Here is a 27,339-nt window from a genome sequence, read left to right as displayed (position 1 = left end):
GATGTTAAACTATTTTTTTAAAAGGCCCTAAGGATACCTTTCCTGTTCTACTTTATTTCGCTAAATTATTTGTACAAGTATTATGAAATTTGTATACATCTTTAAAAATTTTATTTCAATTTCTACCGAAGCAGCTATCTGTTATTTTTTTGTTACATATTTTGTATGCTCATTTTTTGTTACGCTTTAGCTGTTTGCTTGTTTCAAAATCCGGATTTGTTGCACAACTGATTCAAGAAAAGAGTCGAGATTACCAGCCACTCTATCGTCTAAATAACAAAAATAAATAATTTAAATTTCCAAAATAGATTATTTTCATTTCTTGTCCGCATGTATACAACAAAAATATCTTCACAAGAAAACATTTTTACATAGTTGGTGCTGGAAAGGGTAAAGTAATTGTGTCCGAAACAAATGCAAGCAAATTTGCGTCACATAACGAATAATTTTACCAGTTTACACATATTTTCACGACTTGCTCCATACATACTGTCTGTTAAACTAGCTGTTTGAATTTAAAACTTGCACGATTTAAGATTATTGTGCGAACTTGCAACTTGCAACTTACAGCTTATGTTTTGCAAATCGAAAAGTAACTCTCAACTCGCAAAGTTTAGTGTAACAACACGTAAAGGGAAACTGATAATTCGTGATTTACTTAAAGTACCATGACTTCTAAATCAGTGTCTAGATTGCTCAATCTGTTTGTTTAATAATCGCAACCTCGTCCATTAATTTAAAAGAGCAATTATATATTCGATAGAGTAGGTATTATTCTGTTTTGCTATTTGATTAAAGTAATTACAGATTCCCATAAAATTTGGTAAATAAAACAATACGTACTGAGTGTCATATGGATTTTTTTCAATAAATAGTTGGAATCGTTTTTGCTGACGACTGCCATTTTGTTGTAGCGTTTAGTTTTCTCGATGTAATAATTTAACCGATCTAAAAATACACAATTTTCGAAAAGAAATCAATTTAATTTATTATACCGTATTTGGTTAAATAAACACGCCCCCCTCCCCCCACCTTCCAGTCAAATATCCCACATTAAACCAGGTAAGGCTTCGACCACCAATTATGGTATAAGAATATTCAAGATAAAATTAGATAAAATAAAAAAATTAAGAATATGCTCATCTTCAAATTTTTCTTGTATCCTAAGTTTTTATTCTTTGTTAACTCATATAAACTTGTATCCTATCATTGTATAAAAATTTCTTTATGGTTTGTTTGAGGTAATCCCCTCCCACAGATTATCCCTCCCACTTGACTGTCGTTTCAGTTAGTTGTAAATTTTTGAGCAAAACTGCAATAGCGTTTTAGAAATATTAGCGCACTTAACTGATATTATCATTAACGCTAGGATCATGAGTTGGTGAAAAACCTTACTTTGTTCCATCACTAAGCCACGAAGCTTGATTTTATTTTCTTCAAACTTCACTTCATCTTTAAGATATTCCAATCTGCACAAGAATAGTACACACCAAAGTTATTTTTTTCGCTGTAAGGTAAATGACTTACCTTAACTGAGGGTAAGTCATTTACCATAAGTTACCAAACAACACAAATCACTGTTGCATACTTGATATTTTTTTACCTGTCTTTTGTAGCTATGAATTTCAAGTCTTATTGTTCTTCAAAATGACTCTTATAAAAGTTGTATATTAATTTTAAAACTTAACCCTTTCATTACGTGCCACCCAGAGGGAGGATGGTCATGGTTTCCATTTTAGACAGGCTACATCTTAAAATCTAATGATTTTTAGACACTCTAAAATGTATTTTCTGAAAGTAAATTGACTTCCATATAATATCAAGTGGTTTCGGAAACGCCCTAGGCCAGGATGATCGCTGTTGCATACTTGATTAGTAGCTATACCGTAAGTTTCCAGTTTTAGTTCTTTAAAATTACTCTTATAAAAATTTCAATCATAATCTTAAAACCTTTTCTGAAAGTAAACTGAATTTAAGATCATGTGGTTTCAAAAAGGCCAAAGCCGTCTAATGCGGCGCTTTGCCGCGCGAGGCGACGTAATGAAACTTGTGAATTACTTTGTTTTTGAAAGTGCATGACTTTCCTGTGAGGAAAGAGTTAAAACGAGTTCCACTGTATTGCAGCCAACGCTTATTTTTTCTGCGGATTTGAGCATCGTGTTTCCAACGACTTCAAAGTTTGAACATCTGATCTAAAAAGTGACTGATCCAAGAAAAAATAAATACGTGAAGTAAAAAGTAAATAGTGTTGATACCTTGTTTCCTCTCGATTTATCTTTACGGTATTTTTCCGAATCGATTCTTCGCTGTTACGGAATACAAGTAACCTCGCTTCTAAGTCTATAATTTGTTGCCTTAATACTAGCAACTGCCGTGGGTTGGGAAGTAAACATTTCGAATCAACTGTATTAAAATCAGTTGTCTGCGAATTTTTATTCAGTAGTTCATCATTCTCTTTCGAGTGTCTGTTTTTTTTCACGGTCAAGTTGATTGATTCCTCTTTGGAATGTTCGAAGCCATTCGAATGACCATTAGTGTACGTTTTAGTGTCTTGCGGAGTTATTATTTCACTGTTCTTTGTGTCACTCTGAATTTCATGTTTATGATCGACTCGTTTATCAACCGGCGGCTGACATAACGGCGGATCTGTAATATTTTTATTAGAATGTTTTTTCCTGCGGCCTGGGATAAACTTGCTAGTCTCTCCTTTCCGCTTTCTCTTCCCGTTATTCCCGTTAGTAACAATGTCTTTTCCTTTATTTTTGCGGCATTTTTTTCCATTTTTTGCGATATTTTCGTCCGAATACGACATTAAAAGTAAGTTTAATGGAGCCCTCTTTCTCCTACTTTTCTTAATTTCTATTTTATCGAAATACAAAATTCGAACTTCTGGAGTTCGCCACATTTTAAATTTTTCAAATAAATCTGGTTCCGCCATACTGTTGATTGTCTTGATAGTCACTTCCTCTATCTGTTTTCTTTGTTTCTTTGATTCTGTATGTTTTTCTAGCTCTTTTCGCTTCCAGGCTCTTGTTACAGGCCTTTGGTCGAAAGGTAGCATAGCTTTGTGTCACCAAGTTTCATTACTACAACGTCATGCGCTAAAAAACACCGGAAAGGAATATTTATCAACTTACAGAAAGATTCAGAAAGAGGGTATTGTTATTCCTGGTTGTTAGTCAATTCTATTTCATCAGCAGTTGTTATTGCATTTAGATTTTTTAAAAACCTGGCAGTTCTGAAAATTATTGGCATGATTTATGGAAAAATGCATTTTTAATGAAGTCAACCATTAGGAACGAGAATAAGACGATGTGTCAAATGCAGTTGTAATTTTACATTAAGAGATTCCTCATTTGAAGGAAAAACTTTCACAAAGTTCATCAGAAAACTGAAAATTGATGCTAGGAAAATATTCAGGAATATATTTTGTATAGCTAATAACCAGAATTAAAAATGTGGAATGCCTATCCAAGTATTAGCTAGCTGACTTGTTTCAAAAATTATACCTCTATTCTTAATCAATTAACCAAAGTTTGTCAGTGTACTGCAATTTGTTCTATCATTAAAGTAAGGTAGCTTATATAGAAAAAAAGAACATTTGCAATTGAAAACACCAGCTGAAGATACTCAACTTTTACCAAAATACGCGTACATAGTGGAAACAATTACAGCGCCATATATGCTATCCTAATTCTGCCCTAATAAGCTCATCCAGTCTAGAAACCAAATAACCTGACGATATATTATCCTCAAAGATTTCTTTCAATGTTTACCGAGTAAGTTTTTTAAAGAACTTGGAAACGTATCGAACAGCGTAAAAACACATACCTTCCGTATTTCAATTTATTTCAAAGTCGACAGAAACTAAGCTGAACTTGGTTATGTTTATATTTTTTATATATATTTTTATTTTCTTTGTTTTAATTTGAACCTTAGATGATTCTTAAGGACAACCTTCCTTTACAATCAATTGTTTTTGCCAGAATGCTTTCATCACCTCTTTTATAAAAAAAATTGGAGAGAAATTATTAAAAAAATTTTACTCATGTATTTATGTGAGCAATAATTCTATTTTCTTCACATTTTGTTATATCATTTATAATATTTCTGCAAATTTTTTGTTTTGCTTTTTAAATTTAAAAATTAGGGCATTTTTGGCCACAGAAATGATAGTTGTTGAACATAATCGTTTAGTTAAACTTTATCAATACCTACCGCAAAAAAACAAGTTGATTTCATATGAAAAAGGTTGAAAAGTTGTCTATGATTTTTTTATTCTTTTAAAAATATCTTTGTTAGTTTCCAAAATATAATTCTTGGAAGGCTTTTATGCGGAATTATGACATCAATAATTAGATGCTCAGAGACAATTGTTGATATTACTGACAATCAGGGTAACTAAGTATTAATGTTTATATATGAATATGTTCAACATATCAAACTGGATAGGTGAAAACATATTTATGCTCTTAAAACAGCACCTCATTTTTTCTAATACATAATGTATGCATTAAGTAGCATCAAGATTTACAGACAACTTTTCAATCGCATTCATATGAAGCCAACTTGTTTTTTTTTCAGGAGGAAAGCTTTGGAACTCGTAACCAAAGAAGGATCAATTTGTTTTTACAAGAACACACAAGAACGACGACTCAGCGGAGAAACAGGGGGTAACTAGCTAAACTTGCTAGCATCTAAACTCGCAATATACTTCTTCAAATCAGGGAAGTTGAATTAAGTTAGTAATGCGACACATTCTTGTTTTTGTGGATTTTAAGCGAAGCCTTCTTTTGCACTGTTTCTGACGTTCTTTGTTTACAACAGGAAGCTGCCATCTTGTTTTTTGCACAATCAGATCACGTGACAACGCAATTTGTGTCAGCTGATGAACTCTAACTGCTGATATAAGCAAAAAATTAAGTGCTGCAAAATTTTACTTAACAAGTTTGTTGTTCATTGAGTTGTTTTTTTCATCACTATACAACATTCAAAGATAATGTAAGAACAATCTTAAGATTCACGCGATTTGGTATGTATGAGATAGTTAGATGTACATATTTTTTTGCCTCGATAATTCAGGCCCAAAACGTTATGGGCCTGAATTAGAAAAGGTAAATAATAATAGTTTTTATAAAAATAAGCACAAGCCTATAGATAAACTTGTGAGAGGAAATAATTGAAAAAACTTGTGTCTACAAACAAGGAACTGTACGCATAAATTTCTGTATGAAATATTTCGGTATCGCAGACAGGGATGCGAAAAAGCTTTGCGCATATAGATAGGTAATGGGTTTATTCTGAACAAATGCTTTGAAATAAAATCAATCTTGAAAAGGGTTTCTCCACCCTAAATCACCCATAAAAAATAATTACAAGGACTTAAGGTACAAATTCCGTTATCAGAATCAAATGTTGTTTTAACTCATTCTGACAAGAAGAAACATTTTTTCTCGTCGTCCGAGATTACCAGAAATAGTGCGATAGTCCTGGAAACGAGGTTGTTTTAAACTGTCCAACATCTGGCACATTCTTGCGTCATTTGTTTTGATATGAAACACTGGGGTAACAGATTTTCAATTAAACTGTCGCAAAGCTGCTTTTTTGTTGATTTAGTGAAAAAAATACAAACTAAATTTTTTTACTACACGTTTATTACACACACATTGAACTTTAAAGATAGATTTAAAAAAAAGATAGATGATTTTAGTTTTCGCACACAAAATCAATGATGTTCTCAAAACGTTCTTAGTTTGAAAATAAATGTGTAACAGTATGTATATACATTTTTCTATTATTTTTATTTATTTATTAATATTCTTAGATAATAAGACATGTGAAATTTAAATATTTCCATATTAATCTTTGACAAAATTAGAGGCTCGTGTTTTTATAAAATTATTCTTATAAAACCAAAAGCGTGTACAAAACATAGACCACACTGACCTAAGACTGTTTTTTGAGTCTTTTTCAGCCTGATTTGTTCTTTTTGTTAACTTTAGAATCCAGCCTTATTTTTTTTTTTTTTTTTTATATTTTAATATAAAAAAACAAAAAAAAAGAAATTTTTTTGTTTTTTTATATTAAAAAATACAGAAGAATGAAAAGACCAAAAGCAATCGTAATTAGGAAACAGAATTAAAGGATTGTTTTAAATATAAAAACAAAAACATTTAATAACAAAGTATCTACTATCAAACATAAGTTGTTTTTATGTTTAAAACCAACTCATGAGTTATTAAGATTCAATTTTGAGTCTCGAAATAGCAAATTGTAGCATTATCAGCGTGACTACAGATCGTAGGTCTGTCCTGCCTAAAATTTAATGTTATGCTGTTTAGGTTTTGTTTATATTTATATGAGTCAAGTGTAAATACAGTTTTATAGAGCAACACAGAGAGTTCAAAAGCTGTAAAAAATGCAAATAAATATTCAGTAGTTATGTCATATAGTTGGGTATGCTAATTTCTAATCTCTAATAAATATATTGACAAAAACTGGACTTCACGCTTTAATTAACCTCGTCCCCGCAGTTTTTGTTTTCGCCGCTACGGTAAAAGGTGCTGGGGTCGGGCATTCTTGCTTCCAATTAAGTGTTCCTCAACAAAAGGCGTGTATTTTGAGAAGAGAATCTGCAGTTATAATTTTAGTATAACTGCTTGTTTGGAAAAGAAGTGTCAAAACAGCCAGTTATTTCAAATTTGACAAAAATAAAATATCTTATTTTTCAAGCAATTCTTCCTTTAAAATTGATTTCATATAAAAATAAATACAAAAAAGACGAAGTCAAGAATAAATTGATGATTTCACATGAAAATTGTCTAGAAATCTTTTTCATTTTACATTTATTGCTTTTTAAGGTATTAGCCTTCGTTAATTATGCGAAATGCAGGAGAAAAAATTCAATTTGCTTGTTTTTTTTGAAGGAGAAAAAAGGAAAAAAAGCAAAAAAATGATAACAGATTGTTTTTTAGGAGAAAGATTATAGACCAATGCTTTTTACAACTTGGTACAAAATTTGAAAATAATAATAAGAAAAAAATAATAATAAAAATAACAACCTGAAAGGAATATTTTTTTTATTTTTTTTTATTATTATTATTTTTATTTCAGCAGCAGTTTCAAATTATTTGGATTGCGTTTTTGCTAGAAATAATAATGACTTTCAAGTTTAACCTCCCATACTTCTCTAGCTCTACTTCTTAAGAATTTTCAATTTTCTTTTTTTGTCTTGAAAGCAAAAAACATTAACATTGTGTTTGCATAGGAATACACCCAACAAAATTCAAGGTAAAAGTATAAAAAAAATCTGTGTATAAAATTCACCCAAAAGCAAAATCGGAAAACTGGTATGATTGTATCATGTACCTTTTTCTTTTTCTTTTGCAACAACTTTGATATTCTCATCCAATTAGCTAACCCATTATAACTTGACACTAAACAGTATTCCCACTCCTGTAGCCAATCACTCGAATGAGTTACAAAATAAAATTGCATCTTTTATAGGTGAGCTTGTTCTAAGGCCATGTCTCAAAACACTACCAAACTTAATGCGCATGCTCAATTTTAAGTAGATCATGCATCGTTACATGCGTTCAATTTTAACAAATCTTTAACTTTGTTTAAATATTTTTGTGAATAAATACAGTTATGCTCAATTCATGTTTTCATCTCTGCAGCCTCATTCAACTTCAATGCTGAAGGAGCAATAGTCTGAGCAAAATTTGCTTCGAACTATGTGCATTGAATCATGTAGCAAAGAATGTAAATTACTTTAGAGCAATGGCTTTTAATGTTTCTTGAAACAGTGCTCCTTATAAATTAGTCACCATTCCGCATTTTTTGTGGTGTTTTTTTTTAACTTATTAACTGATTTATTTTAGATAAATCATAGCAATTAAAAATTAAAATTTATTTAAATAACTCTATGCAGCCTATATACTGTTGTTTGAATATTATTTATTAATCTTTATTCATCTGGTTTGATTCTTCAATGTAAATAATCGCCAACAAACACCAAATACTTTCTTCTGTATGCATTTTTACATAAATTTCAGCATAATTTGTAATGTATTTAGTCTGATCCAGGGAAATGCTAAAACAAAACACATTCAAAACGCTGTAGAGCTTTCTCAAACTTTTTTCCCCGCGTTTTAAAGCCTGAAAATAAAGTCATGTATAGTTATGCAGCTAAACTGGCATTTCATATTATATTTTCACTCATCTTCATGCTTTTTTAAGTCTGCCTTTAGTCAAAGTTAAGTAGTAGAAAATTAGTATTTAGAATCGTATATAGTCGCAAAGATTATCTTATCTGTAAATCCTTCGATGCTCTGGTACTAGAAATATTATTTGTGATAAGTATTCGCGCTGTCAGAAGATAATCTTGATTTGATAACACATGCTCCATAGCGGCTCCCTTGTTTTACGTTTATCTCGAAAAGGTCTTAAAACGAACAAAAATAACTTTCGCGTTTAACATAGTGATCAATCTGAATCATTTTGCATCAATTAGTAATTTTATGAAATATGTATTCTGAGGAAAATAAAAAAAGCGCGAAAATGCACTATCTCGGTAACAACCATGGAATGTGTTTTTTATGCATTTGGCATCCTTATTTTTTACCTAACAGCTCTGCTGAAAACCCTTTTCTCGTCTGACATGGAGTTTTTTCATTTTCAGATATTAGAGCGTAATTGGGGGTTGTTGTATTAAGGCGACATTAGAATTATCAGCTCCAAAAACACCTATATATTTTCCTCCAAAATTAAGGTAAGTTCGGGCACGCTGTAAGATTTTATATTCTCATACGAATTATCACTCTATCTGTCTTGTTTTCTGTGTTTCAGAGGATTAATTTAATAACATGCTCACTAGAGTTACTAGTAGGTTTACACCAGAAGAATGTTTCCTGTGAAAATTTTAATAATTTTCTTATTAAAGGAAAGATATATAGCACATTTTGATTCATTGGAAGCTGTCAAAAAATATCTTCCGCCGAGAAATGGCAATTAAAAGTTTGTTTCCTACAAGTAAATTTGGATAAAGGGACAATAAAACCATTTAATTACATTGTTTGATAACCGCTCGTAATATTTGCAATTGGAAAGCAATACACAAAACCACAATAGTTTCGCGATAGCTATGCATTATTCTAGATTGCGATTTAAAATAATTGTTTCAGTCAAAAATGGTTGTTAGTCTCAATTGTCTCTTTTAATTTCGAAACATATTTGTGGTGCTTGGTATTATTACTGTGACGAAATGCAACTTATATCATTTTTGCAGCTGAGACTATGCATACGAGTACCGTAAAATTTAAATTAAGCTTCTTGTATGCTACTATTTGCTTCAGCGTTTTGATTGGTGTGTATTTTCTATAAAAAATATAAGACTATTTTCGAAGGCTTTTCCATTCCAAGTAACAGTACGAAGAAGAATATCGAATATATATTCAATGCCATAATCAAATCGAGCATAGTTGATATTTTTCCAAATTTGTGTCTGTACACGTTTTTCTTTTATAAGAAACATGTTTATAAGAAACCTACACGTAGAATCTTCAAAAATTAAGAAACTTTTACTACTACATTCTATGTCTATTTCTGAAATAAGAAACTTGTTTCTAACTAATTCTTACAATTAATTGAAGAAGATGTTACAATCGTCACTATTATGTTGTTGAGAAAAGAAAAATGCTTTAATTTTTATTTTTAAAGCAACTAGTCCAAAAATTAAAGGAACTTTTAGAACTAACTATTTATTTCATATAAGAAACCCTTATTTTACTAGGAAAATTGAGAAACTAAAAACATGGAATTATAGCCTATAAATAAGAAACTTTTAGAGCTTGACCCTTCGCCAGGATTCTTATAAAAACAAACAAAAAAGTGTATGCTGTTTGTTTGTTTGTTTTTTATTTGCTTATGCCTTTTATACACTTGAATAAATAATTTTTAATGGATAGAACAGAAATTAGTGGAAACGATGTTTGTTATCCAATTTTGACCATGTTAGAATCCTTAAAAAATTACGTTCGAAAGGTTCCACAAGTCCACGAATAAAACTCTGACCGCTTACTTACTAGCTGTAAAATATTGACCACTAATGGGTGCCCATTAAAGTAGCTACACATAATCACAATGTTCCCAGATAATTTTTAATTTCCGTACTGTTAAGATAAGTTCGGCACACAATAAAGTTAAAAAAGTAATGGAAAATTATTTTCTTCACAACAAAACGAGAATAAGTAGCTGTAGAATGTGAAGTACTAAGAATTAACATTGAATGATTCTCTAAACATCATAGGCCTAAGGCATGGACGAATGACGTGGAATTGACAACGCTTTTCGTACGAGATAAACTTAAGGTCGAACTTGATAACGTGTTAATACCGTATTTTCGTTCAAATAAACAACTATTCTTGAAATGTTATTTTTATTATTGTCCGATTTTTAATGACCTGTTTGGGAAATTGTTGTCATACTCGTGTGCATTTTAGACTGCTTTGTGTAATGAGAAAATGTGCTATGGGGAGGTGTTGACTGGCAACAGAATAAATATATATTTAATGCATGTTAATATTTATTTGAATCACTTTTGTAAACGTTTTTAACGTGAGGAGTCTGCCCTTGGAATGAGCTAAGTGTTCTCTCGTAGATACACCAATTTTCTTCTTCTGATTTTCCTAGAACTATATAATTATGCATCTATGAATTTTAAATTAGGGTGTCTTTGTTTAATGTCTCCTTGTTTTAAATACCGGTATTAATTGAGAAACAAAATGTCTTCAACTTCTTTTTTTTTGCAAAATTTGCGAAATGTAATTCTCGCAAAATATTAGTATATGCCAACTTCGCGAAATTAGTTCTTGTGAACATTAATTCTCTTAAGGTAGTACAGACCTCACACCCAACATTTTTTCTAATTGTATTTGTTTTTTTCACAACTTTTATATTTGTCAAGAAAACGTAAGGATGGAGAAGCATTAAATTGCGAGGCTTGGGTGAGAAAATTTGAAAAGTTGGTTAATTTGAAGAATTTTTAAATTCTTAGATTACCTTCTAAAATGTTCTTTACTAAATAATTTGTTACAACGGTTTATTCAGTTCTGTAGTTTTTGACCTTTTTTGAAATCGAGGCGAGAATTTAAAAGTAATAAAAATTCGACTGTAAAAATAAGGCTCTCCTAGAAAACAGAACTTACTAAAGTTATAAGCAGAGCTCTACATAGAAAACAAAGGATTCTAGTGACTTAAAAATCTATATATTAATACGCCTTGTGTGTGTGTGCGCACGGTGAGGCCATGTCACACAAATCACGGGTCACTTTCTTACGATGTGGCGTTATGCTAAAATTTACCAAGTTAAAAAAAGCAAATCAGGGGGTTACTATATAAATATTTAATGCTCTTTTCTTATTTCTTTAAAAAATAAAACTCTTTTTCCTTATTTTATTAAAGCTAATTTTTATTGTATTTTTATTTGTTTTTTTGTTGTAAAAGCCCCGGCTGGGCGTTATAGATAGAATTATTTAATTTTACCCCCGGTTTACCATGTGCGCGCCGTATCTCACGGAAACAAAGTTTATCAACTGAAAAATGAAAACCGAAACGAAGAAGGTTGTCTCTTTTTCAAATCAATCCTGAAAAAAGTGTAACAAACCAACTTGGTATGTTTGTTGATATTTTACTTCAGTTTAACTGACCAACTGTGTGCTAATCTAGAAATAGTGAGCTTTGCGTAGCTGCGTTGCTGCTGCTATATTTGTTAGTTTATTTTTTTAATTATTGCGTTGCTGCGTTCTCAATTTTTTTACGGGGGTTTTCTATAGTTTAGCCAGAAATATTTGTAAAGAGAACTGATTGGAAATGTATCAGACAATTGTAGCTAGCTATACATTTTCAATTTGTTTTCTTTGGGATGAAGCGAAGCTTATTAATCGAAGTAAAAAACTGATTGGACTTTTATCCAGAGAACGTTAGCTGCAACTGAGAAATCGAAAGAAAACCATGTGTGTTGTTTAGATTATCTGGTAGGGAAATAAATTTAGGTGAATAACGTTTTTAAGTTGTTTACACGCCTGCAACTGAACTTTCCTTGAAATATGAAGTTAAATATGCTTGTCTTCAGCCTGATCATATTTTTTTTTTGTAAGAATAAACTCAGGGTCAGTTAAAGATATCTTAAAATATGTCTAACCTCGATTGTTTTAAGTAAATATAAAAGAATTTGCCAATAGCTATAGCAACTTATAGCAAGCCTTATTTTATTAAGGCATTATATATTTTCAGGACATAGACATGTTAAGAATATAATTAAGAATAACGAGGACAGTGTTTGTCAAGAAAGTTAAGAACATTTTTTGTAAGACTATATATACTTTAAACAATGGGTAAGAAATTGTCTAATCTTGATTGTTTGTTCTAAATATAAAAAAATTGCCAATAGCTATAGCAAGATATAAAAATTTTTATGATGCACAAATTTAATTAGAAGTTTACTTTTTTATTGCGTATATATCTCACAAACTAAACCTTTTTCTCTCCAAAGCAATGGGCAAGTACATCATGGAAAGTTAAGAACATGAAGGCTGAAATGAAAAAAAAAAAACACTTGGTAACTTTAATGTTTGCTATTGTTTACATAATTTCAAAAACTGCAGGACCATTATTCTTATACAATACAGTGTGTATATCGTAGAGAAGAATTTATATATAATGTAAAAAGTAATTTTTCCGTTGTTACTGTTTTTAACGCTACGAAGTGGTTGATGTCGTTATAACAACCCTAATGTAAACAAAGTTAAATCAATGTTTACCTCTCTTACGTTACCGTTTGAAATATATTCGATTCTTAAATTCGAAAACATTGCAATGGGAGGATTGCTGTATGCAATAGACTAAATAGCTAATTTGGTATAATGCATTAGAAACTGTACGTTGTGAAAATTTTGCAATACCCTTTTTTGTGTGACTTAACGATTTTTCCTAATGTCTGGTATACTATTTTTCCTGGTGTACTTCTGGCATGGCAGAGCAAGTATATAGTTTTAGCAGATTTAACTTTTTACATAACCGTTGTTAGACACCTTCGATTGTGTTAGACCTTCTGCATTTTTATTTTAATTTATTTTTATTTTGTTGTTAAACCTGCTTATATTTTTACACGTTTTGTTTCAGCGGGTATAAATATAATAATGGAGATTGTGAGCAACCTCAATCCCTGGGCTTCTTTTCTCTTTTATTTTTATTTTTTTTATTGCCGCACATGCTTATTTTTTAGACGTTTTGTTTCAGCGGTTATAGATATAGAATAATGCAAATTGTGACTTTTAAAAAATTCAAATTACTGTGTTCAATGTTTTTATTTTGCACCCATCATATGGACTCTATGAGAGATTCAGTGGATTCCTCCGCGGGACTTTGGCTAGCATAAAATAATCTTCTAGGCGGCATATCCATCGTTCCATGAACATGGGTATAAGCATAATAGCGTTAACAAGTAACTTTCCCATTCCTTAACTTTTCTCGCTTCTCCATTTTTTAAAAAAACGTGTCCTTGTAAGTTAAAAATTTAAACCCACGGCAAGTAAGCTAAACCGAATATTAAATCAAAGGATACCAAAAAAAAAATAATCACAAATCAGAAATTTAAAAAAAAGCAACATCATAAAGTTGAGTAAAGATCTATCACCAACACCATTAATACCAAGTGTGTGATTCCAAAAGGCAAATCCACAACGTTATACAGAGTACACCCTTGAATTTTGTTTCACCACAAAGCTGTTGTTTACACATTGTTACGGCAAATTAAAAAATCGCAAAAGCGTGGAGATAACTCCACTATACCCATTAGATTTGATTATTCCATTACAATAAAAAACATAATTACTTTTTTCCTGAAAGAAAATTTATTAATTAAGATATGTTCAGATTGGAATATTTATAGAGTGGGTAAATTAGAGATGCTTACCACCCTGAAAGTAAAATCTAGCTTCTGAAACTCGTGATTTGTCTTTTTTGTAATACTATTCTTGCAAACCAACCATTTAGTAAAATGAGCTAAAATGTGTTTTTAAGTTTGAAGTTCTTGTTGAAGTGAGCACCTCTTGTACTTTTGAAAAGTCTTGTTCATTTATTGCCTACAAAGCACTTTTAATAGGAAATCTTATTAACCGGCTCTCAATGACCTGCATGTTAGATTTATTTTTTTTTGCTGACACTAATAGTTTCCATTTTGACGTTTTTATAACCACACTGGGTACAGCAATCTTTTTCCACAATCAACAATGAAATCTAAAATTATTCCTATGCGACTTGGTGCAAAAAAAAATTATGAAAATGTGTGATGTCGGCGTTTTTAACAATTTTTAAGCATGCAGGGTACTTTTTTGTTCTAATTAGACAAAAATACAGAGAAGACAGTTCTTTTCTTTTTATTAGAGGTATTTATATTTTTTCTATTTTACTTCAAGCAGTAACATCAGTAACAATCACATTGTTTAAGAATGCTTAAAACGAGTCAGTTGGACAAAATTTTAACCGAATATCGCATTCAAATGTTTAAAAGAGCACTTTCTAAAATATAGACTTGTTGTTTGCATTTACGTTTCCTATTTTTGGTTAGCTATAAAAAAGTGAAAAAACAAAACAAAACAATATAATCGAACACAATTGACACGCAAAATTTTGCTCTTTTTATTTCAATGTTCAAATCTTAGCGTTAATCATGAGATTTTTATTTTTAGAATTTTAGGCTGAAATCATGCTTAATGGATACTATTACCCCTGTTCCCTCTTTTTCTCAAAGCAGTTATATAACAAATGTAATTGGCATGTTTCTCGTAGGGATAACTCAGGTGTGAAGTGATACATTCCTTCTCCATGAAAAGTTTTTTACATAATAACAGTGTTATTAATATTAATAGTCTGGACGAAGGGAAAAATTAGAATACTAGTACATTAGTTTTTGGTTGCTCTTTTTAAGAAGAAACTAATTCATAATATGCTTCGCACCACTCAAAGTTTAAGGAGCATCTACAGCTAATGTAATAAAATAAAATCATTTACACGACCTTTTTAAACAAAATACAACAAATTTATGACTCGTCATTAGTCTCAATTATTCCTGAATCTTAGAAGTTTTAAACTTTGATGTTTTTATCAACTAGTAAACGTATATTATTGTGCATTTCATAGTTTAGTGGGTGTCATGACTTCTTCTTGTGCATGTGCACAAGAGCCCTCTGCAATATCACCTACCTGCTATAGTTACACAACACAGAAAACCAAATCTACCAAAACTTCTTACCCAAGTTACTTTTAAAACTTTTATAAAACTTACATGCTTCTTACAATGAAGTTCATTTGTTTTACCAGTTACAAAATAAAACAAAGGGGTGGATAATTTGAACACTTGCACAACAGTCAGTGTTACCAATTATTTGAAATTAGTGTGTAATGGATTTAAAAGATCTGAAATAGCTCTTGGTATAAATACATCCACTTTGTGGGGTGAGTATGGAACATACATACACGTGACCTGCTATCAGTATTACTTAGATTAAGAAGTTCTAAAAACTAGTTCTAATGCTTCTGAACACAGATTTAACGTAGACGTTATAACAAAATAAAAACAAACATTTAAAATGGCTGCCTAAGAAAATCACAAAAACCTAATAAATGTTTGATATATTTAATGTTAGTAGGAATTACATATGCCATATGTGTGAACACACAGTCTACGAGTAACAGTGTTTGATTACAAATCTGGAGATAAAGGCAGTCCTGCAAACTTTGCAAGTATTTTGGCCACTGACCAAATTGTTGTGATTCTTTCTTATTTGTACCTAAGATTCTTGATTATTTTATGCTTGATCAATTACTTTGTGTTCTGTCAGTTACCTTGTGTTTTGCCTCCACAACACATTGACTGAGTGGCGTTAACACAAAAAATAAAGTCTTTTAGCTAACAACAACAACAAAAAATAAAATAGATATAGATATACCAACATAGGTAAGTCATAGGAATGATCATTTGAATATCAAAATGTATTAACAATTAGAGCACCCACTGAAAGCATCTTTAGGGAATGAAGAAAGCCTCTGCTTTCGTAGCTTCATGAATTTTGTCAGAGTTTCCATAAAGCAAGAAGGCTCTTGGTTAATTCCTGTGATAGTGTTTCATTCTTTCTTGTAACATTCTAATTTAAAATAAAGGAGCAAGTCTTAAATTAAGGATTATTATCCTACCTTCTTGTCGTATGTTGCCTTTAGACAAGAGATAAATAAAATTTCAAAGATGGCGGCATGTAAACAAAAGACGTGCAAAACATGTATAAATTGAACCTTCATTAAAAAATTGACAAAAAGATATTTACAGTGTATTTGTGTGATTGATATCACTGCCACTTGATTTCATGTGTGTAACTTAGGTGTATCTGTATTTTTTTGGAGGTGTGCATAGCTATAGTTGAGAAGCTTCAGATGCATAGAAAGTGTATGGTCGATTGAAACACTTGCATTTTTTAACGCGCACTCAAACATGTTGTCCATATGTCAATAAAGTTTACTTACGAATATATAAAGCGTTGTTTGTCGAACTTTGTATTTCTTTATATCAGAGCTAGCTAGTAAATCGCCGCAGTATTTTTTCATATGTCTACCATTTTGTTTTGTTTTTGACAGACATGCAACACGGTCCAAAAAGAAGAAAAAACCCACTTGATTCTTTCTTGTTGTTGTCATGAGAACACGCATGGTTAATGAGCAATCCTAATGCTGACATAAGCAAAGAAGATATCCGTTCAATATATGTTCGGTCATATGTTTGCAATATAGAAACTATCAGTATTGTGTAAAACTGTAACACGCTTTATCCTTTATGCTCACTTCAAAGCTCAGTCTACAGTTAGTATAACAAGGATATATTTAAGGTGGAATAGGTACCCCATCTAATTATGTGGGAATATATTAAAAAATTTAAAAATGTGTGAACTCATAGTAATAATAAAACAATAATAATAATTTTAGTAGTGATAAACAAATAAAAATACACAAACTTACAAAATATATAGCTCAAACCATGATAACTTGCATGTTACTCCTCTAAGGGGTTACTCGCATTTAACTGCCCCAGATTTATTTTTTGCTTAAGTACAAGAACCAGACGTGCCAAGCTGCTCGCACGCGTTATGTTTACATTCCGAACGCTCTTTAAATTATTTTAATGTACCACTTTTCAAAATTGATTATCATAATTTATGTCAGCTAGAGTTGTAAATTAAAAAAACAACTGTAATGAGCTTTGTGACGTAATGTGATTGGTTTCTATTGTTTCTTAGTATATTGATTAGCATAGTATATATTTTCATAAATTCAATCGTGCACTTTACTACGTTGTAGAAACCACCTATAATAACAAAAGAAGATTGTGATAACAAGCAAAGTAAAAGGCTTGAAAAACATTTGTACTTCTGTAATTATATGCTCTACATACCGTTAGCACCCGCGGCGATCTGAAAGGGCGCAGGCAAAGCTAACAAAAACACGATGATAATAATACGGTAGCTATCTTGTTATAAAATCTACACTGTTTAGTTAAAAGTAATAATACGTATCTTTCGTTTTGATACCGTATAATTATACGTTTATACCTTAATTATTGAAAATATTTTCTCATTATTTTGAAAACAACCACCAAAATGTATACGATATCCTATTAATTAAAATCTAACCACTATTAGATTCATTAAGCTATAATATTTTTTTTCTTATTGCGGTATATGTTTTTTAAAATGTCATCTTTTACCTAATGATGAGACTAAGTTGCTGTGGTATGTCTGTCCATCTGATCTGCTTAATAAATTAACAACCTCGATTCAAAGCTTCTTCTTTCTCTCTGCACTTTGCTCTCGCCGTAGGATATATAGAAAAAGACAACAGGTCTTGGGATGGAGGCTGATAAGTTTATTCTAGTTGGGCTAAATTTAGTGTAGTTATGTAGAATTATAGCTATTTTGTTATTTTTTACTAGGTCATTAACCTTTATCCGCCATCTTATCTCACCACAATTACGTATTCATCATACTTCTAAAAATGGAAGCAAAATAGCGTGTAGTTTGCTCGTTTTAGATATTTTAATATCGTTAATGGGAGTTTTATAATTTCATTTTTATGGAACAACACAACTTTTATTTTTATTGTACGTAGACATTAAAGCTTCAGAAAATACAGCCCATAGCCAATACTTACTAATTAATCTGCAATCGGTGTTGCTAGGTTACAGCCTCGTTCGGACGGTTAATAAGAGAAAATTAAAAGACTACTTCACCATAGCAATCATTGAATAATAACAAAATGTGAAATTATACTGTAATCTACAGCGAGTAGGAAGATATAATCCAGCTACATGAGAACAAAATTTTTTGCACTAAGCAGTTGCTTTATAATCAGCATGCAAAGTGGAATCTCAGAATATTATTCCCGTTGTTACAATGTTTAAGTGTTGAGTTTAAATTTAATTGTGCTGGCTGTAAAACATTTTTTACATATAACTTCTTAGGTTCTACCTTTGGACTTAAAAACAGGTAATGTCGAAAATGTAGACTCAATATTAGTGCACAGTTGGTTTGTTAAAATCAGGAAATTTCACTTCAGTTTGATGTGTTTTTATTTCTCTTATTTGTTCATCCTGTCATTGTTCTTAAGTTGTGTTATATTTTGATCATTTTTTGATGTAATTGACAGTACGTTGATTCTATGCATAAAAGTTTTGCTTTAAGATTGTTTTCCCCATGTTTATTCTATTTTTATAGTAAAAAAAATCTGTTTGGTCTACGTTTTGGTCTCTGTTTTTGTGTAATAAGAACAATTTCATAAGAACAAGAGCCTCAAATAATTGTTTTCAAAACTAAGAACAACATAAACTAAGAACAACCTTCATTGATTGCGGTCCTTTCATTTCATTATCTCGATAATTCGTCGATAAAATTGAAGAGCTTTATTACCAATAAACCAATTTTTTTTCTTATGAAAAAAAATCCATAAAATAATAAAAAATATATAACATAAGATAAATAAGAGCAGAATAAGTCTGGATTATGAAGTCGTGTTCTTAAGAATACAATAAGAACAAATGAGGATTAAGAAGACTGAAAAAAAACAGCATTGAGTCAGAGTTTAGTATTTGTCATTTAAACGAGAGTTAAAGAATGCAGAACATCATTAAACAAGAAAGAATGCAGAACATCATTAACATAAATAGAATGCAAAACAAAATTAAACAAGAGAGACAAGGAGGGTATGAACGCCTGCATGTACAAAGAATATTAAATTTGTGACGTAGCACAAATAGTAAGTTACATAACAATACATTTGTTATGAAGGTAATTTTGTGAATGATTTGCTGTGACGATATAATTAAAAATAATATATCTGTTATTTTGTATATAAAAACACGAACTTAACTGATAACGTTTACGTGTCAATTGATATTTTATAAATATTTTAATAAAATGAAGGATTTGAAACTTTTCCACAAGGATTCCTGATTAGGCACGCAGTGTTTATTATAAAAGGCCATGCTGATCTCAGCAATAGTTAGCACACTTCAAGGTTTGGAATCGAACAAGTAACCTGATTCCTAAGTCCACCCTGAACATTAACAAGGTCAAAATTCATGGATCTAAAATAGAAATAGCTGATGCAATTACTTGTGGTTAGCTATTTTGCGAGTTTTACGTTGAAAGTTTATTTTTTATAAACAAAGCTTTTTATTTGATTTAGAAATTTAGGTAATATAATATTTATTTTAGACTAGCTGTTCTTATTTTGTACTAAGTAATAAAAAAACAACAACATCAGATTACAGCCTCGTTTTGTTCTTATTTATGGGCAATGAAGCCATAATTTCGCAGTTTTTGTAAGCGAGAAAGAAAAAAAACACAAGCTGAAATAAAGAATTTACATACTGGATTGCAACTTATCAGATTATATATACATGTTCTTCATTTTTGTCTATAAAAAATTTAAGTTGGTCAAGCTCTAATTTTTTTAAAAAAAATTACAAGCTGAGCTTTAAAATATTTCTTAATCTTTCCAATTTAAAGAAAATATTTGATTTACAAAAAAATCAATGCTCTTTGTCTTTTGTCTTAAGCGATTAAAATAAAATTTCACATTATCATACGAATATTCCTTCAATGTAAGTGATTATTGCTTGTTTGTACATTTACAACTTTAAACAAAAAAACATTTTTCCTTCAGTGTTCTCTCCTCTGTTGTTTTAGCCACATAATCTTCCAAATTTAAATAAAAATATTAGCTATGCATTTTTCGCCCGTCAACACAGAAAATCACTACCTAACCGCATTACATATGTAAGGCTAATCTTGCAGAGTTCCTCTTTCAACTTTCTCACGAAAGAAGTGGTCGTAAACAATAGGATGGAAAGAATTTTTTAGCGTAATTTATCGTATTAATCCAGTATAAATTGAACTCAGCCATATTAATAAAGAGTATTAGAGTATCTTTTACCTATATAAGTAAATATTTCGGAAAGAACATTAGTGGCTCTTTGAAAACCCCTAATCTTCGGAAGCTTAAGAACATTAAATCTCACTCAGCAACATTGCTAGAGAGTAGCTTTGAGTATAGCCTGTGTTATTGGACAATATATTCAGAGAAGCATATAGCAGGTCCCTAGAAATTCTTGATCCTGTGGTGACATTATTCCACGTACAACCTCATGTTCAAATTAGAGGAGCATGATGGTTTTCAAAATAATTAAAGTACATTTTTCTATTCTTTGTAGATGGTAGGCATACTAATCGACCTTAATAGTGACCAATCAACATTTGGTTGTGAATATATTGACAATGAGCCACATGATTAGGGGGACAATTTGCCTGAAGCAGGCTATAATAATGAGGAAAATGTACAGAAAAGCCCTGGACTAACCCACACCCGCACAAGGAAATACATCGAAGTTGGAGAGGAAGGAAAATCATGATGTACAAAGTTTCAGCCCTATCGATTGAAAAATAGTTTAAGATATTGCTTGGCTAGGAAATCTATAAAAGCTTTACTTTAGGGATATTCAGAAAACTGATAAAAATCCATTTCTCTTCCCGAAGGATCAACATCAGGTTGATAGTGTATTTGGACGACATGCTTTTGTTGGAATGGGATCAAATATCTCTGATACAGGTACGGGACTTTGATCTTTCTTCTTCAGAACTTTAGAACCATTTCAACAGATAGAATTCATAGTCCTTTACGTGGACTGAACAAAAATGAATTTCTATCTTTCTTACAAGATGCTTTCTTGTCTCTTCAAATCTCCCACAGTAACAATTATGGCACTGAAAGTTATTTAATCTATGGGAGTACTAGACTTTGTTAAATTGACGCTTTAACACATGAGCTAATTGTAGAGCATTTGACATTTTAATCGATTTGCACACATAACTAGCCTTTTACAAAATAAAAGAAATGTGAGAATTACACAAGCAACAGAAAATCATACCTTACTCTTGTTAGCTAACATCTTGTAATCTTCCGGAAAACTCCCACCCCAGCTTATTCTATTTTTAAAAGTAAGATTTCCGAAATTTGCATGTACGAATAACGTTTATAGCATGTGACGTATAAAGTTAAAATATGTCATGCAAAATTAATAATTAATAAAAATAATATGCATAATTTATTTAAGTCACTATGTCTATTGTGACGAAATACTTAAAATAATTTTCGTCCTGCTAAACTTTGTAAACAAATACAACTGAAAGTCCTGTGAAAATATCTACCGACAAACACTCACATGACCTATAACTTTAAACATCTATTAAGGATGAAATTTTGTTATTGGAGAGAAAGTTTAAGAACCGTCACAAAATCAGAAGAACCTTTCTGAGCACGGAATTTCATTCCGAAACAAAGAGTGTATCAGGTGTTTGAATGAGATAAAAAGCCATTTTAGGATAGCTACCATCAACAGAGAAACACGCTCATATTTTTTTTAATTATGCGTGTCTACTAACTTTCATTCTAACTAAGTTTCTTTAATTATGTTTTCAAAATTAAAGAAATGTAAAGGAGGCGTACAGTTACTTCTTAAGTTTCAGACCTTACAAGGGGCTCGTCTTTTAAACCACGCTTACTAGATTCACGAGTCATTCTCCATCTTTTTGTCTACATATATTGCCATGAATTTAAATAGCTACCCATTGTCTGCGTTGTTACTGAATGTTGAAGTTGCATCGACAGTTTGTTTGGCATGAATATAAATTGCTTCAGCATTCATGTTCGTGCATGTTTTCATGTTAATAACATACAGGGATCATATTACATAACAAACGCAGGAATTTTTATAATTGAATACTTCCATACTAGGACAGTATAACAGAAACTAGATGAACAAAAAATGCATAAAATTAAATTTGTTCTTAAAAGCTTACAAAAAATACTGAGATATTTTTTAAAAAATAGCTTAACCGCGTAAAAAAAGACTATTATGTAGCTATAAGCATTGGCTAAAAATGACGCCAGGAAAGTATCTAAAAGCAATAAAGATTTTCTCATCTCTATACAAAATGTATTTTATCTCCATAATAATCTCCACATTTTCAGCCATGCAAAAATGGTACCGCGGTTGCGAGATTTCAGATCAATTTGTGGTTTTCAGGCGGTAGATCAAAATTAGGTCAACAAAACTTAATTAAACAAAATTAAAACAGAACCGAATGGATGTATTGTTTCTTCATGTGAAAACCAGTTGACTGTTTGTTGCAGTGCTGTTATGACCTTTCGAATTCATTTTTTATCCTTACTACAATCTTTATGAAAACACTAAACTAAACCAAAATGGTGTTTTTCAAGGTCTTCTGACTCTCAAATACAAGGTCATACAAAATCCAGAGTCGATCCGTTCAAAATTTTTTAAAAAAAATTTCTTTGTTTTGAAGTACCGAACTCTTACTTTTGTATTGTAATTGTTGTTTTGTCTTGGCAACGAAATACATTCTAACTATTAAGTTAATCAAAGTGTTAAAATACTAATTTAATTAGTGTGTCCACTTTGACGTTGAGTCATGTGCGGTGTGCAATTAACACGAATCTGTCGTGTAGGTATGTCAAAAAGAACTTGACATGAGTTGTAAAGAACTATGAATTATTTGAAAAAGCCAGCAGCTCCTCTGCCAATCAAGTAATTTGTTTGAATTAACAAGCGTTTAAGAAATCAAGCATTGACTGTACAGTTAATAAGTTTTAAGATTTAGTTTGCAAATACAGTGAACTCTCTATAACTCGAATCCCTATTACTCGAATCTCTCCCTAACTCGAACGATTTCGCTGGCACGATGGGAATTTCCTAAAAAAATCTCATAAAAAAAATCTCTATTACTCAAACCCCTATAACACTAATTCGTCTTTGTATTGAAGTTTTACAATCATTGCTGGGACAGAACGTAAAGCAGAAAACAAGTCCTGCAAAATAAAATACAGAGTGTTAAAGGAGTTGGAGAAAGGAACTGCTCCAAAAGGTGTTGCTGCCCGATTCGGTGAACCTACCAGTACATTGTAAACATGAAAAAAAACAAGGACAAATTATTCAATCAATATAACAGCGGGCCGTTATCAAAACGAGTCACGCCATAAAAATATGAGCAAGTGAACAAAGCTGTCTACAAGTGGTTGCTTATGATATGAAGGCGAGAATATTCCTATCAGTGGACCGATACCCAAAGGTGAAGCTCTGATTTGAAAATGTGGTTTCCGATAGTGGGGACAAAAACAATTTTTTTTGGAAATTTTAAATTGTTGATCGACAAACACCTTAGACGTGAAGTGGTTGGAAAGCTACTTAAAGTCGTTAAGAGTGGTTGCTATGGGCGTTGCTATACAGCGTTTCTGACGATTGGTTGTGAAAAGTGTGGCATTGCACATTGTAAATTAAAATGTTCTAATGAGCACTACTTTCTACAGTATTCTAACACAAATTTGGGTGTCTAAAAATGCAGTCATTCTTTCCAGGGTTATCAATTTTATCAAAAATATGAATAAAAGATCTCGTTTATGCGTTGTTTTTAAAAATGTTATTAATCAAATATTTTTTTTGATACTTGTTTTAGATTTTGCTAAAGAAGGTTCTTCAAAAATATTTTTTAAGCTAAATAAGGTTTATAGTAGTTGGTGGCCAAGTAATTTCCTGCTTAGCAAGCAAAGAGGTCCTGCTTTGAACTCTGTGGTTGACATTTTTTTTCCAAATTTCCGTTTCTTCTCCCCGACAATCTTTCGACCTTTCATTCGATTAATGGCCACTTGCTAAACGTTGGTGAAACTGAGCACTGCCAGGTGGAAAATTTAATTCTCTTTTATATTTTAAAGATAAGTGATCTTGATTTATCATACCGCATCTCATTTATAGCTTATAAAAATTATTACTTTAATCGAAGAAATTAATGCAACAGAAAGTCCTTGCTTTTATTTTCACGAATCGGTAGACATATTTGTCGTTACAAAACGACAATTAAAAAAAACTAGGCCAAAAATTATATATATATATATATATATATATATATATTTATATATATATATATATATATATATATATATATATATATATATATATATATATATATATATATATATATATATATATATATATATATATATATATATATATATATATATATATATATATATATATATATATATATATATATATATATATATATATATATATATATATATATATATATATATATATATATATATATATATATATATATATATATATATATATATATATAATTTTGTCTTTTACAACTTTTTACTCCTTTTTACTTCTTTTTACTCCTTTTCTAATATATATTTTATATTTTCTAGGTATATCATCCACAAATGTTGATACCCAAATTATCATCCAGAATCTAATATTTTATTTGTTGTGCAAATGATTTAAACAGACACGAAATGGAAAAAGATATAGTCAATTATCGGTTGACATTATATTTCTTGGTAGCAAGAAGTTACTGATTGACATAGCATAACAAGAAAGTGTAATATAAAGTGTAATTCAAAGATAATGCTTCACGTTAGGGAGAGGTTAGGTTACCAGTCTGCAGAGCAACATTGGCCTGGTGTTAATTCGCCTGATTAACCTTCTCTTTCTGAATATCACGCATATTTTTGATAAAAAGTAAAAAAGGTTCGTCCAGTACAGTTCCAAGGAGAATATTAACATGGTGAAATATGAAAGACAATGAAATAAAAACTTGACCAAAGCTAAAAAAATTGAAATGGAGAATACAAGTATTATACGGATGAAATTAAGAAAACTTAAGAAAATTTAAGCAAAAGGATGTATTGGTGTTTGTCAACAGTTGTCAACTTACGTCTAATAAAAGTTATGGACGGTAATAATATATATACGAAAAACCGAATACGGCTAACAGCTGCTGATTAAAATTATCAGAAGAACCAGAGTTTATTAGCTGCCTTAGAGAAAAAAAAATTAAAGTGAATTTTACTTCTGAGATTGTGTAAAAGGGAATTTTTTGCGAATCAAAACGTGATGTTAAATGGCATTGCAGTCTTATTTAGTACAGTTCATTCATCATCGATTATTTCTATAACAAGGCTACTCTCTGGTAACCTTGTGGTAGAGCGTTCGCTTCCAGTGCGGGAGAACTTGGGTTGTAGCCCCAACCAAGACTATAAAAGTGTGAATAAATCCTTTCTGCTTAGCCTTCATAATAGGAATATCATTGATTGACAGGACCTTCGTTTATAGCAGTAGCAAAGGGAACTGAAGAGGCTATACGGGGTCAATTTCAATAATAATAATAATAAAATAAAATATCGTCCTTAAAATTCACTTGATCAAATTCGTTTTCAATTTTTCAATTCAACTTTTGAAGGTTGAATGAACTGATGAATTTTGTTTTAGATTTGGCATGGATTTGTTTTGGTGAATAGATTAAATTTAAGTTTGAAGTCGATTTAATTTGGCTTTTTTTACACAATTTGCCGCTTTCACCAAATTTTCTAGGGACAGTTAGTGTACAAAAACTTCGAGCGTCTTCGGGAATCTCTCTATACTCTCTAGGGGTAACAACCGGTATTTTCTAGAGATTAAATAGAGTTTGTTCATAATGCGGGATAGTCCCCAGTTGAATAACAACATTAGATCTGCTCCATTGTATTTATACAATTAGTATTTAATCTGTAACTATGGTTACTGTTAAACTTGTGTATATTTAGGAGAACTTTGTACTTTTTTGATTGCTTGAAAATGGGTGTGTGAAACACCCGAAGCGTCGCAAATAATGTAGTTTTTTTTTGTTTTCAACGTTGGTTCGCAACATTGATGTGACCGACGGAAATCCAACGTCTTTTCAACGTTGCTCCCGGTGTAACCGTAAATAATTACTCCCTGAAAAAAATTACCCCCCCAAGTAATAATTTCCTGGGAAATTATTACTCCTGGAGTGGTAATTTCCCAGGAGATTTTTACTCCCTTTTAATCACTCTTTTATGAATGGAGTAGTACTTTTTTCCCAGTAAAACTAACTCTCATGAAAACATTCCATTTCAAATTCGAATGCGCGAGCTTCCTTTATTTATAATTCGATATTTATTATTACAATGATTTATATGTTTTCATTCAAACACAAACAATCAATAACCAACAAAAAAATGGCGGCGGAACAACACACTGACTAAAAAATTGTTGAAGAATTTTTTAGAAACAAAACTTATCCGAAAGATATAGCAAAGAATGAAGGCAAAAAGTCAAATTTTAGAAGAACATGCGGAAACTTCTCACTGAAGAATGGAGAGCTTTTTTTCAAAGACTCAGGGAAGGTTGTTTTTGAAGAAGAGCAAAAGATGACAATTTTTCATAACATTCACAAAGAAATCCGTGAAAGTGCAAGTGCGAAGACTATGGCCAGTCATTGAGGCGTGAGTCTACATATCAAAATTTAATTAAAACATTTTTTTGGTTTGGAATTGTGGATGATGTTAAAAATTACATCAAGAATTGTAAAAAATTGTCAACAGCAAACAAATATATAAAAAAGGAACCGTATATTCGTACGCACTTTAATATGACGTGAAGTGCGTATTAATTGTGCGTAGCGCTATTCATACGCATTATATGACAGATTTACGCGGGAAAAAAGGAAAAATAAATCCTAACCCTAAAGCACTTTGCGTACGAATAGCGGATGAACATATACGTACGCAAAAGTTGGCAAAAGTGCGTACGAATATACACTACGTAAAAAAAAATTGCTCAAGAACTTCATAGTATACCAGTTTCAAGTGAAG

At 31.0% G+C, this 27,339-nt stretch overlaps 2 protein-coding genes and 1 long non-coding RNA gene across 5 annotated transcripts in view; 1 reads left to right on the top strand and 2 right to left on the bottom strand.

The window, feature by feature from the left end:
- LOC130644167 (zinc metalloproteinase-disintegrin-like EoMP06) overlaps positions 1-12,171 on the bottom strand; it is a 66,477-nt gene extending 54,306 nt beyond the window's left edge. Inside the window, exon 1 of the mRNA XM_057449663.1 lies at positions 12,161-12,171. The gene's annotated coding sequence lies outside the window, so the exon portion shown is untranslated. The remainder of the gene's footprint in view (positions 1-12,160) is intronic.
- Positions 3-16,685, bottom strand: LOC130644169 (uncharacterized). 3 transcript variants are annotated; one of them, XM_057449668.1, is made up of 5 exons: positions 16,579-16,685; positions 2,256-3,101; positions 1,396-1,469; positions 844-948; positions 3-269 (listed from the first exon to the last, which is right to left on the bottom strand). In XM_057449668.1, exons 2-5 carry the CDS (start codon positions 3,059-3,061, stop codon positions 187-189), a joined length of 1,068 nt encoding a protein of 355 aa, XP_057305651.1. In that variant the 5' UTR covers positions 3,062-3,101; positions 16,579-16,685; the 3' UTR covers positions 3-186. The 3 variants fall into 3 exon arrangements, with proteins under 3 accessions (XP_057305651.1, XP_057305652.1, XP_057305650.1); XM_057449669.1 differs by lacking the exon at positions 16,579-16,685 and adding an exon at positions 7,369-9,034; XM_057449667.1 differs by lacking the exon at positions 16,579-16,685 and having other exon boundaries at positions 2,256-5,859.
- LOC130644171 (uncharacterized) lies at positions 4,934-26,334 on the top strand. Its single transcript, XR_008982587.1, has 2 exons — positions 4,934-5,032; positions 24,892-26,334. It is a non-coding gene; the product is annotated as an uncharacterized LOC130644171 (long non-coding RNA).
- The last annotated feature ends 1,005 nt before the right edge of the window (positions 26,335-27,339 follow it).

Source organism: Hydractinia symbiolongicarpus, chromosome 5, assembly GCF_029227915.1.
Source record: "Hydractinia symbiolongicarpus strain clone_291-10 chromosome 5, HSymV2.1, whole genome shotgun sequence".
Lineage (NCBI taxonomy): Eukaryota > Metazoa > Cnidaria > Hydrozoa > Anthoathecata > Hydractiniidae > Hydractinia > Hydractinia symbiolongicarpus.
Note: the sequence above shows the minus strand (reverse complement) of the source record. Positions and strands in the feature narration are given on the sequence as shown.

Excerpts from the sequence above, each read along its gene's own strand:
- LOC130644169 (XM_057449668.1), bottom strand. The coding sequence starts at position 3,061 with ATGCTACCTTTCGACCAAAGGCCTGTAACAAGAGCCTGGAAGCGAAAA. Across the intron at positions 949-1,395 it reads TGGCTTAGTGATGGAACAAA|ATCGGTTAAATTATTACATC; the intron begins GTAAGGTTTTTC and ends GTGTATTTTTAG. Across the intron at positions 270-843 it reads AAAAATCCATATGACACTCA|ACGATAGAGTGGCTGGTAAT; the intron begins GTACGTATTGTT and ends TTTGTTATTTAG.